The sequence below is a fragment of the Trachemys scripta genome, chromosome 23 (assembly GCF_013100865.1).
Source record: "Trachemys scripta elegans isolate TJP31775 chromosome 23, CAS_Tse_1.0, whole genome shotgun sequence".
Lineage (NCBI taxonomy): Eukaryota > Metazoa > Chordata > Testudines > Emydidae > Trachemys > Trachemys scripta.
Genome location: NC_048320.1, coordinates 1,144,564 through 1,161,310, shown reverse-complemented (window position 1 = coordinate 1,161,310; position 16,747 = coordinate 1,144,564). Strand labels below are relative to the sequence as shown.

Here is a 16,747-nt window from a genome sequence, read left to right as displayed (position 1 = left end):
GAATGGAGGATGTTCTGCAAGTTCATAGCAATGATGTGCTCCACAGTGACAGCGTGTTGAACGTCACTGGCATCCTGCAGCAGTGGGTGTCCAAGTGCTTCTCAAACAGCCTTGCCGCCCCCTAGGGAAGCCATGGTCATCTGCCCATAGCATGGATGTCCTGGGGGTAACTGAAAAGCGCTGGGTGAAAATCTGGCCCTCAACTGTGGGTGCTGAGCCCTGGGAGACGTGCCCGAGCGCCCTCGGTGACAGACACAGGAATAGAACCCAGGCGTCCTAGCCCCACTCCCCCAGCCTGCTAACGTACCATGTTGCTTCCGTAGTTCTATGTTATTAGCTCCCATTTGAACCTTCCCTGAGATAGTGCTGAGAACATGTGACCCTTTTATGGAGACCCCTCCCAGGCAGATTGCAGGTTGGCATTGGACTGTCAAGGAGAGGGAAAGGTTCAAGGCAAAGTGCTCAGAAGTGCGCATCCCTCGCTGTGGTTTGCGGGAGGCTGATGGTTTGTTGGCTGTAGTTGAGTAGTGGCTGCTCTCCAGGGAGTGGATTGGTCGTCAGGCAGGATAGTTACAGACGAAGCCCAGCCCGCATTGTATTTACAGCTGTCAGTTCACGCCGTGCTTTGCTTGCAAAATTTATATTTGCACAAGACGGGTTTGAGTTGAATGGCACCGTGATTGTAAACTGCATGATGCCAAGGAGACCAAGGGGTGCGGCATGAGCTCTTACCCTGGGCTCTTTGTGTCCAGAGAGCGCCCAGCACGTAGGAAGGGGGGTGGGGAACAGAAGTGGTTAAGGCTGTAATTTTCAAAGGTCTCTGCTTTCAAGTGTCTCCATTTTTGGGAGCCCATCTGGGGGGGCTTTACGGTGTCCGACAGGACACGTGGCCTAGGTGATCAGCCAAGCCATTGCCAGAGCCGAGAGTGGAACCCGCGTCTCCTGACGGCCAGGTTGGAGCACTGGCCCCTGGGTCATGCAGCCAACGCCCCACCTGTGTTGCCCAGTGACCTGTGTCCTGGGAACTGTCCGAGTCTGGCACGGTGCAGCAAGGTCCATGCAGCAGCATTTTTCTTGACTCAGCCCTTTCAGCCTTGGGATGTGGTGGGATCTCAGCCACTTGCAGTCAAGATGGGGCGTCTCTTTCTAAATGATGTGCATCCGCTCCCCCAGAAGTTCTGGGCTGGGGGCAGGAACGCCTGGGGCAGGCAGGAGCTCAGGCGGGAAGATTGCAATGCTCCCTTGTGGTGTTACATCTAGGAATCCCTGAACAGTCGGGCCCAGTGGGGCCGGTCATCGCTCCCGCCCTGCACAGGTGTATTTGAAGCCGGGAGAATCTGGGCTGCTGGAGCTGAAGACAGAGGACTCTGGGTGTTTTCCTCACACGGTGCAATGCACATTGGGAACTTCCTCCCGGAGACCTGGGAAGGTCTAAGAGCGGGATGTGGGCTGTAGGCTGCGCAGGAGACAAACTCTCTCAGGGTGTGGCTGTGGCCTGACATCTGCCCACACACAGGGCCAAAACAAATGTACAGCGTTCCCCTCCCCCTCCCAAGCTCTTCCCGCGAGCGCCCGCCCAGACGGCCTCTCAGGCTGCACTTGGCACACCGTGATCTCGGATAATCTCCCCCAGCAATGCAGTGTGGCATGCTCCATGCTGATCGCCAGCTGGGGTCCGAAATCAATCCACCCTCCTCCCATTGGATAGTTGTTTGGATTAGTTGAATTGGCCCCTTTGGTCATTCTTCAGAGGCCTTTACATAACGTCACAACCCAGAGCATCCTGGCCAATGCCCGTGCTTGGCTTAACTACGGCCTCCCTGCACTCCTGGGCTGCCTGGCAGGGCACAAAGCTCTGTTGGAGACGGGTTCGGACACAATCCAATTCTTAACGCTGACCGAGGGACACACTTCCACACCACAGTTCATTAGCCCGTGGAACTCACTGCCACCGAAACCCCTGACGCCAGGAACCTTGCGAGATTCAAAAAAGGGTTGGACATTTCCGTGGATATCAGAAAATCCCGAGTTATCCTAATTCGTGCTAGCAGGGATATTAACCCTCCTGCCTCAGAGCTTAAGCCAGTCTCTATTAGAGACCAGGATGAGACCTACGGGGGTGGGGGGGGCAGATTATCCGACAGCTGCTACTATGTGGCTCTTGCACCTTCCTCTGAAGCATCTGGTGCTGGCCACTGGGATCCACTCTGGTGATGCTGCTCTTGGCTGGTTCCGTATAGAAAGGTTCCCCCCTCGGGCTGAAGCCGAGCTGGGCCCATGTCAAAGTTGTGGGGGCTGGAATCCAGCCAGTGCCATGGGTGGCCGGTGAACTGGCCGTTGGGGGGAGGCTAACCCTTGGCCCCTCCCCTTCTTCCCAAGACCCTGCCCCTCCCCCTCCTGTTCTACCACCCCTCCCCCACAGGAGCCCAGAGCACCCTCACCACGGCTCCGGTGTGCCAGGTGGTGTGGCCACAGGGCCGGGTGGGCAGTGCGGCCCGAGCATCACCCACCCTGAGTCCCCACAGAAGGCCAGACAGCCACAGCCCTGCCCGCCTGGACCAAGGCAGAATGCCAGGAGGGGCCTGGGGGCAGAGCATGGGCCAGGCCATGCCAGGCACAGCCTCCCTCAGCCTATGATACCCACCACTAGGGTTGCCAACCCTCTTGGTTTCGCCAAGAGTCTCCCAGAATCGGGCTCTATCTCCCAGAGGCTACTGAAGCCAGTCCGGGAGATTTTAGGCGCTAAAAGTCCGGTGGCACAGCAGGGCTAAGGCAGGATCCCTGCCTGCCTTGGCCCTGTGCCGCTCTGGGAAGCGGCTGGCACATCCCTGTGGCCCCTGGAGGGGGGGTAGTTGCGGCCAATGGGAGCTGCAGGGGCAGTGCCTGCGGGCAGGGCCAGCGCGCAGAGCCCCCTGGCCCCTCACCAGGTAAGTGCCGCCACGCTGGAGCCTGCACTCCTCACCCCCCCACACACCCCAACCCCCTGCCCCAGTCCTGAGCCCCCTCCTGGAGCCAGCAACCCAAACCCCCTTCCACACCCCAATCCCCTGCCCTAGTCCTGAGCCCCCTCCTGCACCCTAACTCCCTCCCAGAGCCAGCACCCTCACCCCTTCCCAGACCCCAATCCCCTGCCCCAGCCCGGAGCCCGCACCCCAACACCCTGCCCCAGCCCACTGAAAGTGAGGGGGGGGATGGAGTGAGTGAGGCGGGGCCTCAGGGAAGGGGTGGGGCAGGAGGCAGGGCAAGGGTGTTTGGGTTTGTGTGATTAGACAGTTGGCATCCCTGCCCGCCCACTTCCTGGATCCCGACAGGATGACCAGCGCTCCCCGGCCGCAGGCCAGTGGTGCAGAACAACCAGCCTTTTATGGAAGGGCAGGCTGCGAAGTTCCCTGCCACTCATCGGCTCCACCAATGGCTGGTCACCAACCCAGTGCGGGTGGGGCCCAAGATCACCCTCACAAGGCCCTTTGCCATAAAAGCCAGATGAAGGATCCTGTTGTCTGCTGGGAATTGCAGGGGAGGGTGCTTGTAACGTCCCCCAGAGCTCTGTGTGATTCCTGGGTGGGCTCCCTGGGGACCCTGCAAAGAATGAGCCCGTGCTGCAGAGCGGAGCAGGGCTGCTTGCAAGCCAGCGCTGAGGGAATCACGCCTGCCCCACGGCCCAGCAGAGGATCCACCCCGGCCCCCTTCTCTCCAGAGCCAGTGGGGAACTGAAATACTCCTGTAAGGAGCGGGCGGGGGAGGAACATGCCTGGACTAACCTTTGCAGGCAAAGATATTGTAGAGCGGCGGTTCTCAAACTGGGGGTCCTGACTCTGTTTTAATGGGGTTGCCAAGGGCTGGCACTAGCCTTGTTGAGGCCTAGGGCTGAAGCCTGAGCTCCACTGCCCGGGGCCAAAGCTCAAGGGCTTCAGTCCTGAGTGGGGGGACGGGACTCAAGTTACAGGCCTGGGGATGAAGCCCTTGGGATTCAGCTTTGCCCCCCCCCCCCACCCCTTTGGGACTCTGGCTTTGGCCCTGGCCCCCCTGCCTGTGGTGGCAGGGCTCAGGCTTTGGTTCCCCCGTCCTGGGGTTGTGTAGCAATTACTGTGGTCAGAAGGGGGTTGTGGTGCAAAGACGTTTGAGACCCCTGTAGAGAAAGGGAGTGGACCTGGCCACAGGTGTAAGTGGTGAAATTCCACTGATTTCAGTTGCGATGCAGTCCCTTCGGCATTGGCTGCATGGGAAAGTTGCAGCAGCTTAGGTGAGAGGAAGGATGGCCCTGTGGCTAGGCCATTAGCCGGGGACTCAATTCCCAGCTCTGCCACAGACTGACTGCGTAACCTTGGGCAAGTTCCTTAACCTCTCTGTGTCTCCCTTCCCCACCTGTACAATGGGGGTCCTAGCACTGCCTGACCTCACTGGGGTGTGTGAGGATAAATACCTTAAAGCTCTGAGGGGCTCAGACCCTGTGGTGATGGAGGCCAGGCAAGTCCTTCAGTCTAGCAGATAGCTCCTGGGCAACTCACCTGTGTGTGGACCCGCTTATTTCAGTTTAAGAGACGCTTGTGTCGGTTTAACTTAAACCTCTTCCCAGCTGACTCCCGCTGCACCGGAAGAGGCTCTTTCATACTGAAGTGAGTGTGCACCCTGAGCTCTGCACTGGTTTCAATCCACACCTGAGGCCCCGCTTCTGCTGCAACACGCTCATGTTCACAAGGCCTCAGTCGTCAGTGAATTTGGCCCAAGGTATTTAAGGGAGGGAGTGTGGTCTAAGGTTAGAGCAGGGTCCTAGGAATCAGGACACCTGGGTTCCATTTCCAGCTCTGGGAAGGGAGTGAGGGTTAGAGCCGAAAGACTGGGGATCTGGACTCCCAGGCTCCATCCTTGGTTCTGGGAGGGGAGCAGGGTCTAGTAGTTGTAGCAATGGGGGCTGGAAGTCAGGATGCCTGGGTTCTGTTTCTGGCTCTGCCACTGACCTGCTGGCTGCCTTGGGTAAGTCACCACCCCCCTGGGCCTCAGTTTCCCCATGGATAACATGGGGACCTACCTCACAGGGGTGGTGTGAGACTAAAATCCTTACTGTTTATGAAGTGCAGCGAGGCCCTGGTCTGAAAGGCGCTATCGAAGGGCAAAGAGCTGTTACAGCCACTTCTTGACTTGCCTGCCACGGCCCAGCCTCCGATTCATGTTTCTCCTGCAAGAATGTTACCAGGACCCTTACAGGGAGCAACACGTGGAGCTTTCTGGGCTGGTGCCCGCACGCTCAGCGGGTCAGGGAGACACACCAAGGGTTGCTATCTCGGTAGCAAACCCTGCCAGAAACCATTGTGAGACCTTCTAGGCTCTGTGTGTGTGTGTGTGTGTGTGTGTGTGTGTGTGTGTGCGCGCACGAGCGAGTGCAGCTGTGGGTGTACGACCTCTACTGCAGTGAGAGGAGAATTTCCAGGAACTCAAGCTGTAGGCACCTGGGTTGGATGGAACGGGAGGCCCCACGTTCTAGAGTGGATGCTGCCCATGCCTTTCAGCTGGTGTTTGTTGTGTTCATTGGTTTGGGTCAGAGGTTCCCTGCAAGGCAGGACAGAACGCTGACTGTGCAGCGGACAGATGCCCCTCACACTCCTTTCTCACAGGGCCCGGGTCAGCTGGCAAACCTCAGGCACTGGGCGGGCAGAGTGACGTGGCACTGGCAGCCGAGTTACTAGACTTACTGCAGAAGTGGTGGCTTTGGGGGGCTTGATGGGTTCTTCCCCTTTGCTCCTTGCAGGCCTGACAGATGATGAGGACATCAAGGTGATGCTGAAGGGCTCCTTTCTCTGGAAGATCAAGTCACGCAGACGGAAGAAGGAGCGGTTCTACCGCTTGCAGGAGGACGGCTTGACCATCTTGTCTGAGCGCTGCTTTAAACGGGCTCGCTCCAAGCAGATCTGTAAGTCCCAGTGGCCGAGACTCAAATGCTCCTGGAAACAAGAAACCCAGATCCCAGTTCAGAACCTAGAACCCAACCCACGTCCAACACAGAACCAAGAACCCCTCCCACCCACTGACCTAGAACCCAACCCCCAACCAATGCAAATTCTACAACACAACGCTCTGCCCAATACATAATGTAGAGCACATAACCTAGAACACGAGGCCAGAAACTAGAACATAAACTCCAGCCAACACAGCCTAGAACCCCAGCACAGAACCTGGAATCTAGATTCACCCACCCAAGCACAGAACTCAGCTGGCCCAAGCAACCCTGTAAAATCCAGCTGCATGAGCCGAGCAGGTTCTCGGCTCCATGCTCCTGTTTCTGTGCCCGGGCAGGACAGCAGATACAGTTAACAGGTTTGCCAAGGTGCATTTTCATCCTTTACCTCCCAGCCACAAAGTCCCATCGCTCTGCTCAGAAACCCCTCCTGCTCCCCCATTGACAGCATTGGGTTTGATTTCTGGGTGAACAGAGACACCCCGTCCTCGATCCTGGACATGGTGACCCTAGACACTGCTCTGATGCTTCACTACAGCAACTGCTGTCAGTATCGCCGTTGGAGACAGCAAATCCTACGCTCACATGGGCTCTGTCTGGTCTGGGATTAGAACGACATAAATTAGAGATTAAAATATACCCATGTCATAGAAGATTAGGGTTGGAGGAGACCTCAGGAGGTCATCTAGTCCAACCTCCTGCTCAAAGCAGGCCCAACACCAACTAAATCATCCCAGCCAGGGTTTTGTCAAGCCTGACCTTAAAAACCTCTAAGGAAGGAGATTCCACCACCTCCCTAGGTAACGCATTCCAGTGCTTCACCACCCTCCTAGTGAAATAGTGTTTCCCAATATCCAACCTAGACCTCCCCCACTGCAACTTGAGGCCATTACTCCTTGTTCTGTCGTTTGCCACCAAGAACAGCCGATCTCCAATCTCTTTGGAACCCCCCTTCAGGTAGTTGAAGGCTGCTATCAAATCCCCCCTCACTCTTCTCTTCTGCAGACTAAACAATCCCAGTTCCCTCAGCCTGTCCTTGTAAGTCATGTGCCCCAGCCCCCTAATCATTTTCATTGCCCTCCACTGGACTCTCTCCAATTGTCTACATCCTTTCTCTGGGGGGACAAAACTGGACGCAATACTCCAGATGTGGCCTTACCAGTGCCGAGTAGAGGGGAATAATCACTTCCCTCGAGCTGCTGGCAATGCTCCTACTAATACAGCCCAATATGCCGTTGGCCTTCTTGGCAACAAGGGCACACTACTGACTCATATCCAGCTTCTCGTCCACTGTAATCCCCAGGTCCTTTTCTGCAGAACTGCCGCTTAGCCAGTTCCCTGCTCCCAGGGCCAGGCCAGGCCCGTCCCTGCAGAACTTCCCATGCTGTTTTCTTCACCTGGGGCTCCATTTTCCAAAGAACTCAGTGCGCGGGGGTCGTATTGGGTGCTGAGTCCTTGCAAACCTGACCTTCTAGCTCAGCGTCAAAACAACTGGGCTCCCTCCCTTCCCCAGCCTGCGATCTCACTGCTAGAAGCTGCTTTCTCTGGAGGTGGATTCAATCTCCTCTGCTCACTTGCAGCAGGTGATGGCCACAGGTCTGTTATTCCCAGGGCCACTCTAAATAACCCCTCTGTCCCCATACCCTTCACATACATGCAGGTGGCTCTGACACGTCTTTCCATCCTTGCTTGGTCATGCGGGGGGCCCAGTCCTGCAGCATGACTGTGGGTGCTTCACTCACAGCACTGGCCCCAGGGGTCCCGTGGGCCTGTCCCAGGTGCACAAAGTGAAATGGCCAGAGACGTGTTTGCAGGCTGACTTGGGTCTGTTAAGTGTCTCTCGAGCTCCTCAGATCTTTGTTTTGCGGAATTCCCCCGATGTTACCTACGCCCTTCTGGTATTAAAACACCCAGAACAAACACAGCCAATAGGCCAGATCCATTACTGATTAAATAAAATGCTAACGAGAGCCAGGAATAGGATCCAGACCCTGGCTCAGCTGCCCATCACACTCCGCCTGCAGCTGCTCCTCCCATCTCTGCACATGAGCACTGGGTGAAGTCAGACACTCCTGACCAGCATCCACCTGCTGACTGAGCTCCTGAGGTCAGATTGTCGTGTGTCAGCACCCACTAGCCGGGCCAAAACTTCACAAGAGCTCAGCACCCAGCGGGCCAAGGGCTTGTGAAAATCTGGCTGCCTGATCCTGCAAAGTCCTGGGGAGCGGAGGGCGCTCAGCACCTCACAGCATAATCTCTAGAGAGTCCGCCGAGAGCAGGTGGGAGGAGGAGAGTTTGCAAGATCCCCATAAGATGGCATCCCAGCAGATAGGGTTACGTCCTTGGTCTCAGCTGTCTCTGGAGAAGGGCAGCCTGGCGGATGGCTCTTAAGGCCCCTGCTCCTGGAATGTACTGAACACAGGCCCTGGCAGAGCAATGAGGGCTGGGGCCATGTTCTCCAAAGAGCTCCACTCCCAGCATGCGCCCAGCTCTCCTGAGAGCCCTGGTCATGGCCCCAAGCCCTTGGGAACGCACTGCCTGTGGCTCTGAGTTTGCTGCGTAGGTAAAGGTGGGTCTGCCCTGGAGCGTGGGGGGAGTCCCCACGCCAGGAGACAGCGGTGCTAGGTCCGAGTGAGCCAGCACGCTGACCACGCTGTGCAGCGGGGTGATATAAGCGGCAGGAGGGGCTAGTGCCTGGTCCGAGCCTGTACAAGGCCCTAGGGATGTACTCGGGATGGCTAACGCCTCCTGCCGCTCACGCCACCTCAGCGCCACCGTGTAGCGCTAGCTCAGGGCCAGCCAGCAGGGCTGCGTCCCAGCTCCAGTTCCCAAGTGCCCTGAGAGGGCAGGGGAACACGCCGCTGCAGATGCTGCAGATCAGGGGCAAGACTGGCCGAGCTGGCTGGTGCTGCTGCGGGTGAGTTTCCCCAGATCTCGGAGCTGACCTGCTGGGGCGTGCTGCGGAAGCCCACGTTGGCCCAGGGTTGCCCTTTCCAAGGGCTCGGCATGCTGGGAGCTGCGCTGCTTTGACCGTCTGCCCCTGGGATGGGGGCTGGACCCTTGGAAACCTGAGCTCTGCTGCAATCCTGGCTCTGGTTTTACCAGCCTTCCTGGCCCCCTTTGGGCAGTGCCAGGCTGCAGTTCAGATTTCCCCTGGCTCCAGAGGCAGGCAGAGCTGCCCTGAAGGACGAGCTGGAGACACAGATCAGGGTCAGGAGTGTGCTGGCTCTCTGGACTCTCCCGCGCTTGGTGCTGGCAGCCCTACAGGAACAAGTCCCCCAGGCCAGGTGAGACCCCAGTGGCCAGGCCCAGTGGGAGTAATGAAAATGGTGGAGCCAAGCTTTCCCCCGGGCCTGCAGGGCTGGATGGGGGTTGTTGGTTTGGGCCCAGGAGGCCTAAGCTGGCAGAGATGGAAAATCTCCATCGACGTAGCTGAGCATTTCAGACCCTCAAGCAGGAGTTGGTTTGAGTTCCCGGCTAGGGACCAGGGAACAGGGCAGAGTTGCTGGGCAGGAGGGGAATGGGGGAAGGGACATTCTTGGCTGCAGTTTAGGGAGGGAGCAGAACATATGGGACAAGCCCAAGATAATGGGGCAAGGGATGTCAGGGCAGGCTAGTCATTGGTGCATATGTTGGGGGATCCCTTCCCCTCCCTTCCAGCCCTCTGAGCATAGTCACGGAGTGGGGGCTGGTGGGTTCCCTAGCAACACATTTCATTGATCGCCTGAAATGTGCTGCTCTCTTGGGCCCGGTCGGTGGCTGGGCCCCGCTGGCCGTAGGCCGGCTCTCGCAGGCTAGAGGGAGGTGGGGAAGAGAGACCAAAGCCCAGACGCGAGTGGCCCAGGGCACAGCACAGGACTCTGACCGCGTCCCCATTGCTGTGCCTTGTCTCCTGCAGTCTCCATCACGCACATGGAAGCCGTGCGGGAGGGCTGCCAGTCCGAGGGCCTCCGCAAGCACGGCCGCTGCTTCCCGGAGACGTGGTGCCTCACCATCGTCTTCAAGGGCCGGCGGAAGAACCTGGACCTGGCTGCCCGGAGTGAGGAGGAGGCGAAGAGGTGGGCACGGGGGCTGAAAAAGCTGATGGCCAAGGTGGAAGCCATGAGCCAGCGGGAGAAGCTTGATCAATATCCTTTCCCTTGACCGGCAGGGTCTCCGCCCCCTGTCCCCGCGCATGGGGCTGGGCACAGTCGCGATGGATGATGGGGAGGGGTGGCTGAGGTCTGGGGTTCCAGCCTGCTGTTAAGAGAAGGGTCCGCTGCCCGGGGTCTGTCTCCTTGCACGTACCCCACGCAAACCAGGCCTGACCCAGGCCAGCAGGGTTACACCGCTGTCAATGGCCCTGAGTGCCTGGGCTCCCAGACCGTAACTGACCCTACAATGGGGCCCAGCCCTGCCCTGGCCACACCTCCTGGAGTGCAAACATGGCTGGGCTAAGCACACAGGGCAGGGCACATGGTGACCCTCCAGCCCTGCCCCACACACCTTGCTGGGCCAAGCACACAGCGGGACTCTCATTCATCTGCCAGGTGGGCTGGAGAGGCGGCCTGGCAGAGCTGGGACTAGACCTCCTGTCCCCCAGCCTCAGGCTGATGCTTTCTCCCCACATCGCCCTGCCCACCTGGGGCTCTCAAAGCCCTAGTGATGCACCAGGAAGCAGCCGGGTGAGGCAGGGGCTGGAATCTGTTCCTGGCTGTGCCATGCCCTGGTGTAGGGCACATCCCCTCTCTGCCCCTCATGCATCAAAGGAGTGAGGACAGGGCCCCTTGTGCAAACCCTGAGGGCTCCTGCCGATAGCCAGGAAAACCCTCCACCGCCTAGCGGCTGTAGGTTTTGTACAGGTTCCACTGGGGCAACAGCTGTGTGTGAAATGACTGGATGATCTAGCACCACCATCAGGCAGCTGCACGGGGGCTGGGACTGCCCGGGGGCGCTGGGAGTGGGACAGCTGCTGGGGGCACAGCAGGAAGCCAGGTCTCTGCTCAAAGCCCTTGTCATTTTCACTGGCTGCAGGGTCTTTGGGTCAGGCCCTTAGAGCCGACCTCAGCTCCACTGCGTGCAAAGACTGGAGTGAATTCATCACATCTCCCAGTTCATTACAGCCCCAGGCAGGCCTGGCCTAGAGTGGGAGGGGGCACCGGGAGTCTGTCCCCCCCCGTTCTTTCCTTACATCTCCTGCATCTGGATCCATGACATCCTGCACCGAGCCGACAAGAACAAGGACAACAAGATGTCCTTCAAGGAGATCAAGGACATGCTGAAGATGATCAATATCGACATGAACGACATCTACGCCTACCAGCTCTTCCAGGTACCACCCCACCCCCCGCCGCTGTGCCCCTGGTGCTCTACCCGCTACCGTGCCCCCAGGGAGCCGTCTCCCCGGTGGGAGGGGCAGGGCCGGCCTCAGGGGAAATGGGGCCCTGGCGAACTTGTTATTTGGCATCCTGGCCCCCCACCCTCCCTCCATTGGCCTGCCCCCCCCCGTCTCCCCCGGCCCCACCCACCCTCCATCACCCCGGCCCCCCACTGCCTGCCCTGGCCCCCCACCCATCATAGAATCATAGAATATCAGGGTTGGAAGGGACCTCAGGAGGTCATCTAGTACAACCCCCTGCTCAAAGCAGGACCAATTCCCAACTAAATCATCCCAGCCAGGGCTTTGTCAAGCCTGATCTTAAAAACCTCTAAGGATGGAAATTCCACTACCTCCCTATGTAACCCATTCCAGCGCTTCACCACCATCCTAGAGAAAAAGCTTTTCCTAATATCCAACCTAAACCTCCCCCACTGCAACTTGAGACCATTACTCCTTGTTCTGTCATCTGGTACCACTGAGAACAGTCTAGATCCATCCTCTTTGGAACCCCCCTTCAGGTAGTTGAAGGCTGCTATCAAATCCCCCCTCATTCTTCTCTTCTGGAGACTAAACAATCCCAGTTCCCTCAGCCTCTCCTCATAAGTCATGTGCCCCAGCCACCTAATCATTTTCTGTGCCCTCTGCTGGACTCTCCAATTTGTTCACATCCCTTCTGTAGTGTGGGGCCCAAAACTGGACGCGATACTCCAGAGGTGGCCTCACCAACGTCGAATAGAGGGGAATAATCACGTCCCTTGATCTCCTGGCAATGCTCCTACTAATACAGCCCAAAATGCCGTTAGCCTTCTTGGCAACAAGGGCACACTGCTGACTCATATCCAGCTTCTCGTCCACTGTAATCCCCAGGTCCTTTTCTGCAGAACTGCTGCTTAGCCAGTCGGTCCCCAGCCTGTAGTGGTGCATGGGATTCTTCCATCCTAAGTGCAGGACTCTGCACTTGTCTTTGAACCTCATCAGATTTCTTTTGGCCCAATCCTCCAATTAGTCTAGGTCCCTCTGGACCCTATCCCTACCCTCTAGCATATCTACCTCTCCCCCCAGCTTAGTGTCTGCGAACTTGCTGAGGGTGCAACCCATCCCATCATCCAGATCATTAATGAAAATGTTGAACAAAACCGGCCCCAGGACCGACCCTTGGGGCACTCCGCTTGATACCAGCTGCCAACTAGACATGGAGCCGTTGATCACTACCCGTTGAGCCCAACAATCTAGCCCGCAATCTAGTCCATTCATCCAATCCCTCCATCGCCCTGGCCCCGCCCCCTACCCATCCCTCCACTGTCCCTGGCCCCAGCTGCTTCCTCCAACCCCCATCCCTCCATCACCCCTGGCCCTCACTGCCTCCCCGGGCTCCGCATCTGTCCTCCCTGGTCCCCACTGCCTCTCCCCCCATCACCCCTGGGTCCTGCTGCCTCCTCGCCATTGCCCTGAATTCCCTTCCATGGCCTCACACCCCAGGCCCACCCCGCTCCGTGCCTCTTGACCACGGTGCCCCCCTGTAAGGTTGGCCCTGGGGAGGGCATCACAGAGGCGATGGCACCAGCCTGTGCCTCTCACCCATAGGACCCTATGTGGCAAGGGCTTCATGGGCCCAGGCTGCAGAGTTCTGACCCGGCTGGGGGAGGGGCCGCTGCTGATCTAGTGTCAGTGTCTGGGATCGAGGTCTCTGGGTCGGACACGGGGACGCTTGCCCAGCACCACAGCAAGGTCTGAGTCCAGCCAAGCCAAGTGAGGCAGAGCCTCCGATCCCACTGGCAGAGAACGGTCAGACTTGGTGCACCCATGAGCATCTTCATCACAGGCTGCAGGGCCAGGGCCCTCCCCTGCTTCCCCCCACCCCAGCCAGCCTGTGGGCCCTACAGGCCTGGATGGAATAGAGCAGCTTGTTCCAACGGTTACATTCCCAGCCCCACCTACGGCTGCAGCGCCAGGAACAGCTGGGTCCCATTAGGAGCTCAGGAGCAACCAGAAGTCAAGAGAGAGGGATCGGGGCGTGGGCAGGACAGCGTCCAGGAACGGAGCCTGTTCCTTGGAATCGCAAACAAAGCCAAGGAGGAGGGAGGGGCCTCAAGGCCCAGACCTGCCGCCGGGGCCACCACTCACCCCGACACCCGCTCCTGAGATTCAGGCCGGGAAGCTCCAGCCTGCAGCTGTGTGTGTGTGTGGCCAGGGCTGGGATCTACAGTCCAGTTGGCTGTTTATTACCCAGGGGAGGTGGCAGCGCAGTCCATGTACTGACAAACGGGGCCAGGAGCCCTCCTTTTACCTCTCACAAGCTGCACCAGGGCCAGGTTTGATCCTGCAATACATGTGGGAGAGAACTAAGTCCGACCACCACAGTGCAGCCACCTCTGGGGTGGAACATGGCAACAATCTGCATACACGGCCCAAGTTTAGGACAGCAAGTGAAGGAGAATCCTGTCTCCAACAGAGCATTGGGGGAATTTGGAATTCCCCAGTCTGGCATCTGGCCAGGGCATCAGAGCTGTGAGGTCAGCAGTGGCCACAGATGACCTACAGTCGCCCCTCGTCGGGTCCCAGAGCCTGGGCTCCAACCCAAGCCCAAGTGTCTACACTGTAGTTAAACAGCCCCATAGCCTGAGTCGCGGTGTTTCATTGCAGTGGAGACGGACCCTGGATGAGTCTCGCAGGACGAAGTCACTTAATTTCGTGGCCTGCTGGCTGGGCACTGGTCACACAGCCAGCGAGATGCTGTTTGTGAAGTGAATCACAGCTTGCTCTGCGGAGCTTGTCGCAGCTTGGGAGAAGGTCGGGGGTCTGAATCCAGAGTCACCCCCAGCAGTTCTCAGGCACCCACCCACAGCAGCCACTTGCTTTCATCAGCACTGATCTCCGTTAGAAAGAACATTCCCAGCAGTGCTCGAGATCAGCATCACTGGGGGCACAGGCTAGCGGCACCCCCGCCCTGACCAGCTGGTGCTCCGCAGGGGGCACGCCCCTCTCTATGGCCCAGTCAGTCCCTGGCCTCTGCTGAGAGTTTGCCAAGCTGTGATATTCCGCACACTTGTCCACTAGGGACCCACCAACCTCGTCTCTCCCAGAGGCCAGAAGACAGCCTGCACGTGGGAACCACTGAGCTGATGCAGATTTGAACCCAGGACCTAGATGTGCTGTGGCATTGAAGATCAGGCCTTGTTGTGTCAGGTGCTGCACGGACCCAGAGAGAGACAGACCCTGCTCCAAAGGGGAGCTCACAGTCTGGGGCCTGGTTGGAAAAATCCCCCCCCAGTGACGCAGTTGAACTGAGCTAGGCCCTGGGGTAGACGGCGCTAGGTTGCTGGGAGGAGCCTCTCGGGAGGCGGGTCCCTCCGCTGACGGGAGAACCCCCCGGTCGGTCCCTGAAGCAGTGTTCAGCGTAGACCAGGTGGGGGGGAGGAGTCTCCCTCTCCACTGTACGGCTGGGGAAAGGCCCAGGCTGATGGGGGGGGGGGGCGGCAGAGTTACAAGGGCTCAGAACCTGCCAAGCTCAGGGGAAACTTCAGGCCTGTGTGACGTGGCCAAGGTCATGCCACTGAGTCCGTGGCAGAGCCAGGAACTGAGCGCCAGTCTCCTGAGTCCTCGTCCAGCACCGTGGCCACACGTCCACCCTTCTCCTCCAGGCCAGAGCCTGCCCTGAGCCCCCAGCCCAGCCCCACCACGTTCCTGCTGGCGAAGGCAGCCTGAGCACAGCGGGGCCTGGACACCAGGGGGGCAATGGCAAGAAGCGTCTTAAGACCTGGGTCAGAGGGCTGGAGCGTGCCCCCCCCCCATCTCCATGTTCTCGCTCAGCACCCCCCTGCTTCTCATGGAGCCACCTGTTCATCAGCTGAGAGCAGCTGCTTTAGCGGGGCGGGGCCTGCTGGAAACAAGCGGCAGGAGCGGGGAATTTCCACCACTGGCCGCAGCACCCTGGGGTGGTCTGTCCTTGGGCCGATGGCCAGGGCCCCTTGCTTTGCACTTGCAGAGCCCCTTCCATCTGGAGCTCTCCGGGGGATTTACCAAGGGAGGGTCAGTATCATGTCCCCACTTTGCAGAGGGTCCCTCCTGGGTCCCCTTGCTGCACCCCCACACTGTGTTTGGGGCCTGCTGTCCCGCTGGGCGGGCGGGCTGCTGCTGCCTGCAGGGGGGTGTGCATGATGCCAAAGCCTGTCTGGCAGGCCGGCTAAAATTAGTGCCTCACCTGGTGCTGGCCCCGAGCGCAGCAGCCTGGGCTGGGGGTGCAGCTGGCTCTGGGCCGCTCTGCACGGACTAGCGGGGCAGGTTCCCCAGGGTGACTTGTGCAGCCTCCAGGCTTCAGTGCTGCTCGTGGGAGAGGTGCGGCAGCTCCCCTTCCCCGCAGGGCTTGCCTGGGCACAGCATGGTGGGTTAGGCACTAGAGCAGAGAGGAACTTCCACCCATGCACTTGGGTGCCCCGAAATCCGAGCCCGGCTCCAAACGCAGCAGCTGGAGCCCAGCCCCAGTGGGCGAGGGCCAGGAGAGCTGCGAGGGCTGAGCACCCTGCCCAAAGGTCGCCGAGTGCCAGGCTGTAAACCCGCCTGCTCGGTACGAGCGCCAGCACGGACGGAGCCGACTTTGCAGGGCTGGTGGACGGGGTGTGCAAGGGGCTCCGTGCAGATACAGCCCTGGGCACTGTTCCCTGCTCTGCCACTGACTCACTGCATGACCTTGGGTCAGTCACTTCCTCCAAGTTCCCGCAGCTGTAGGACATCGTAATACCCCTGCTTTGAGCATGGAGCTTCTCTCCTCCTGGGCAGGAGGAGAACCCAGGCATCCTGGCTCCCCAGCTCTGACCATCAGATCAGGCTTCTTCCTAGGAAACTCCTGAGGCTGTCCTAGGATGTGGCACCTGGTGTCAGGCCAGTTCTGACAGCCAGCAGGCAGGTTAGACTGGGCCGCGGACTCGCCTGCATTTCTGGGGTGGCTGGAGTTCCTGGCGAGGTGCCTCATCCACCACAACCTGTGAGGTTATTGATACACCCCCCAGCCCGGCCCTCTGTGCAGCTGCACAGAACTCGCTCCAGAACTGAACAGCCAGGCAGCGAAGACCCCGCCTGCCCCCACCCAGCTCCGGCACTCCTAGCTGCTGTGGAAATGCCAGTCCCAGGAGCTAAACAGGGCACGGCTGGCAGGCTGCTCTGTGCTGTGCCCCTCCCCAGATTAGGTGGCCCTTGTGTGGTGTTTGTACAGGCAGACGGGTAGCTCTGGTTACAGAGGCGTGGGCAGGGCGTGGGCAACATCCTCATACAGCTCTGCTGCTGCACTTCACTGCAGCCCCCCGGCTCCTCCGGCCCTGAGACCCTGCCCGGCTCTGCCAGTGCCCCTCAGCGGGGCCTTGCAGCCCCCCCGGCTCTTCCGGCCCTGAGACCCTGCCCGGCTCTGGCAGTGCCCCTCAGCGGGGCCTTGCAGCCCCCCC

The 16,747-nt window shown here is 59.2% G+C and overlaps 1 protein-coding gene across 3 annotated transcripts in view; it reads left to right on the top strand.

Moving 5' to 3' along the window:
• The window catches only part of PLCD3 (phospholipase C delta 3), a 52,874-nt gene that overhangs the window by 19,618 nt on the left and 16,509 nt on the right, over positions 1–16,747 (top strand). For all 3 annotated transcript variants that reach the window (XM_034755907.1, XM_034755906.1, XM_034755905.1), the window contains exons 2-4: positions 5,747–5,908; positions 9,852–10,080; positions 11,135–11,264. In XM_034755907.1, the coding sequence (XP_034611798.1) occupies positions 5,747–5,908; positions 9,852–10,080; positions 11,135–11,264 (521 nt within the window). The remainder of the gene's footprint in view (positions 1–5,746; positions 5,909–9,851; positions 10,081–11,134; positions 11,265–16,747) is intronic.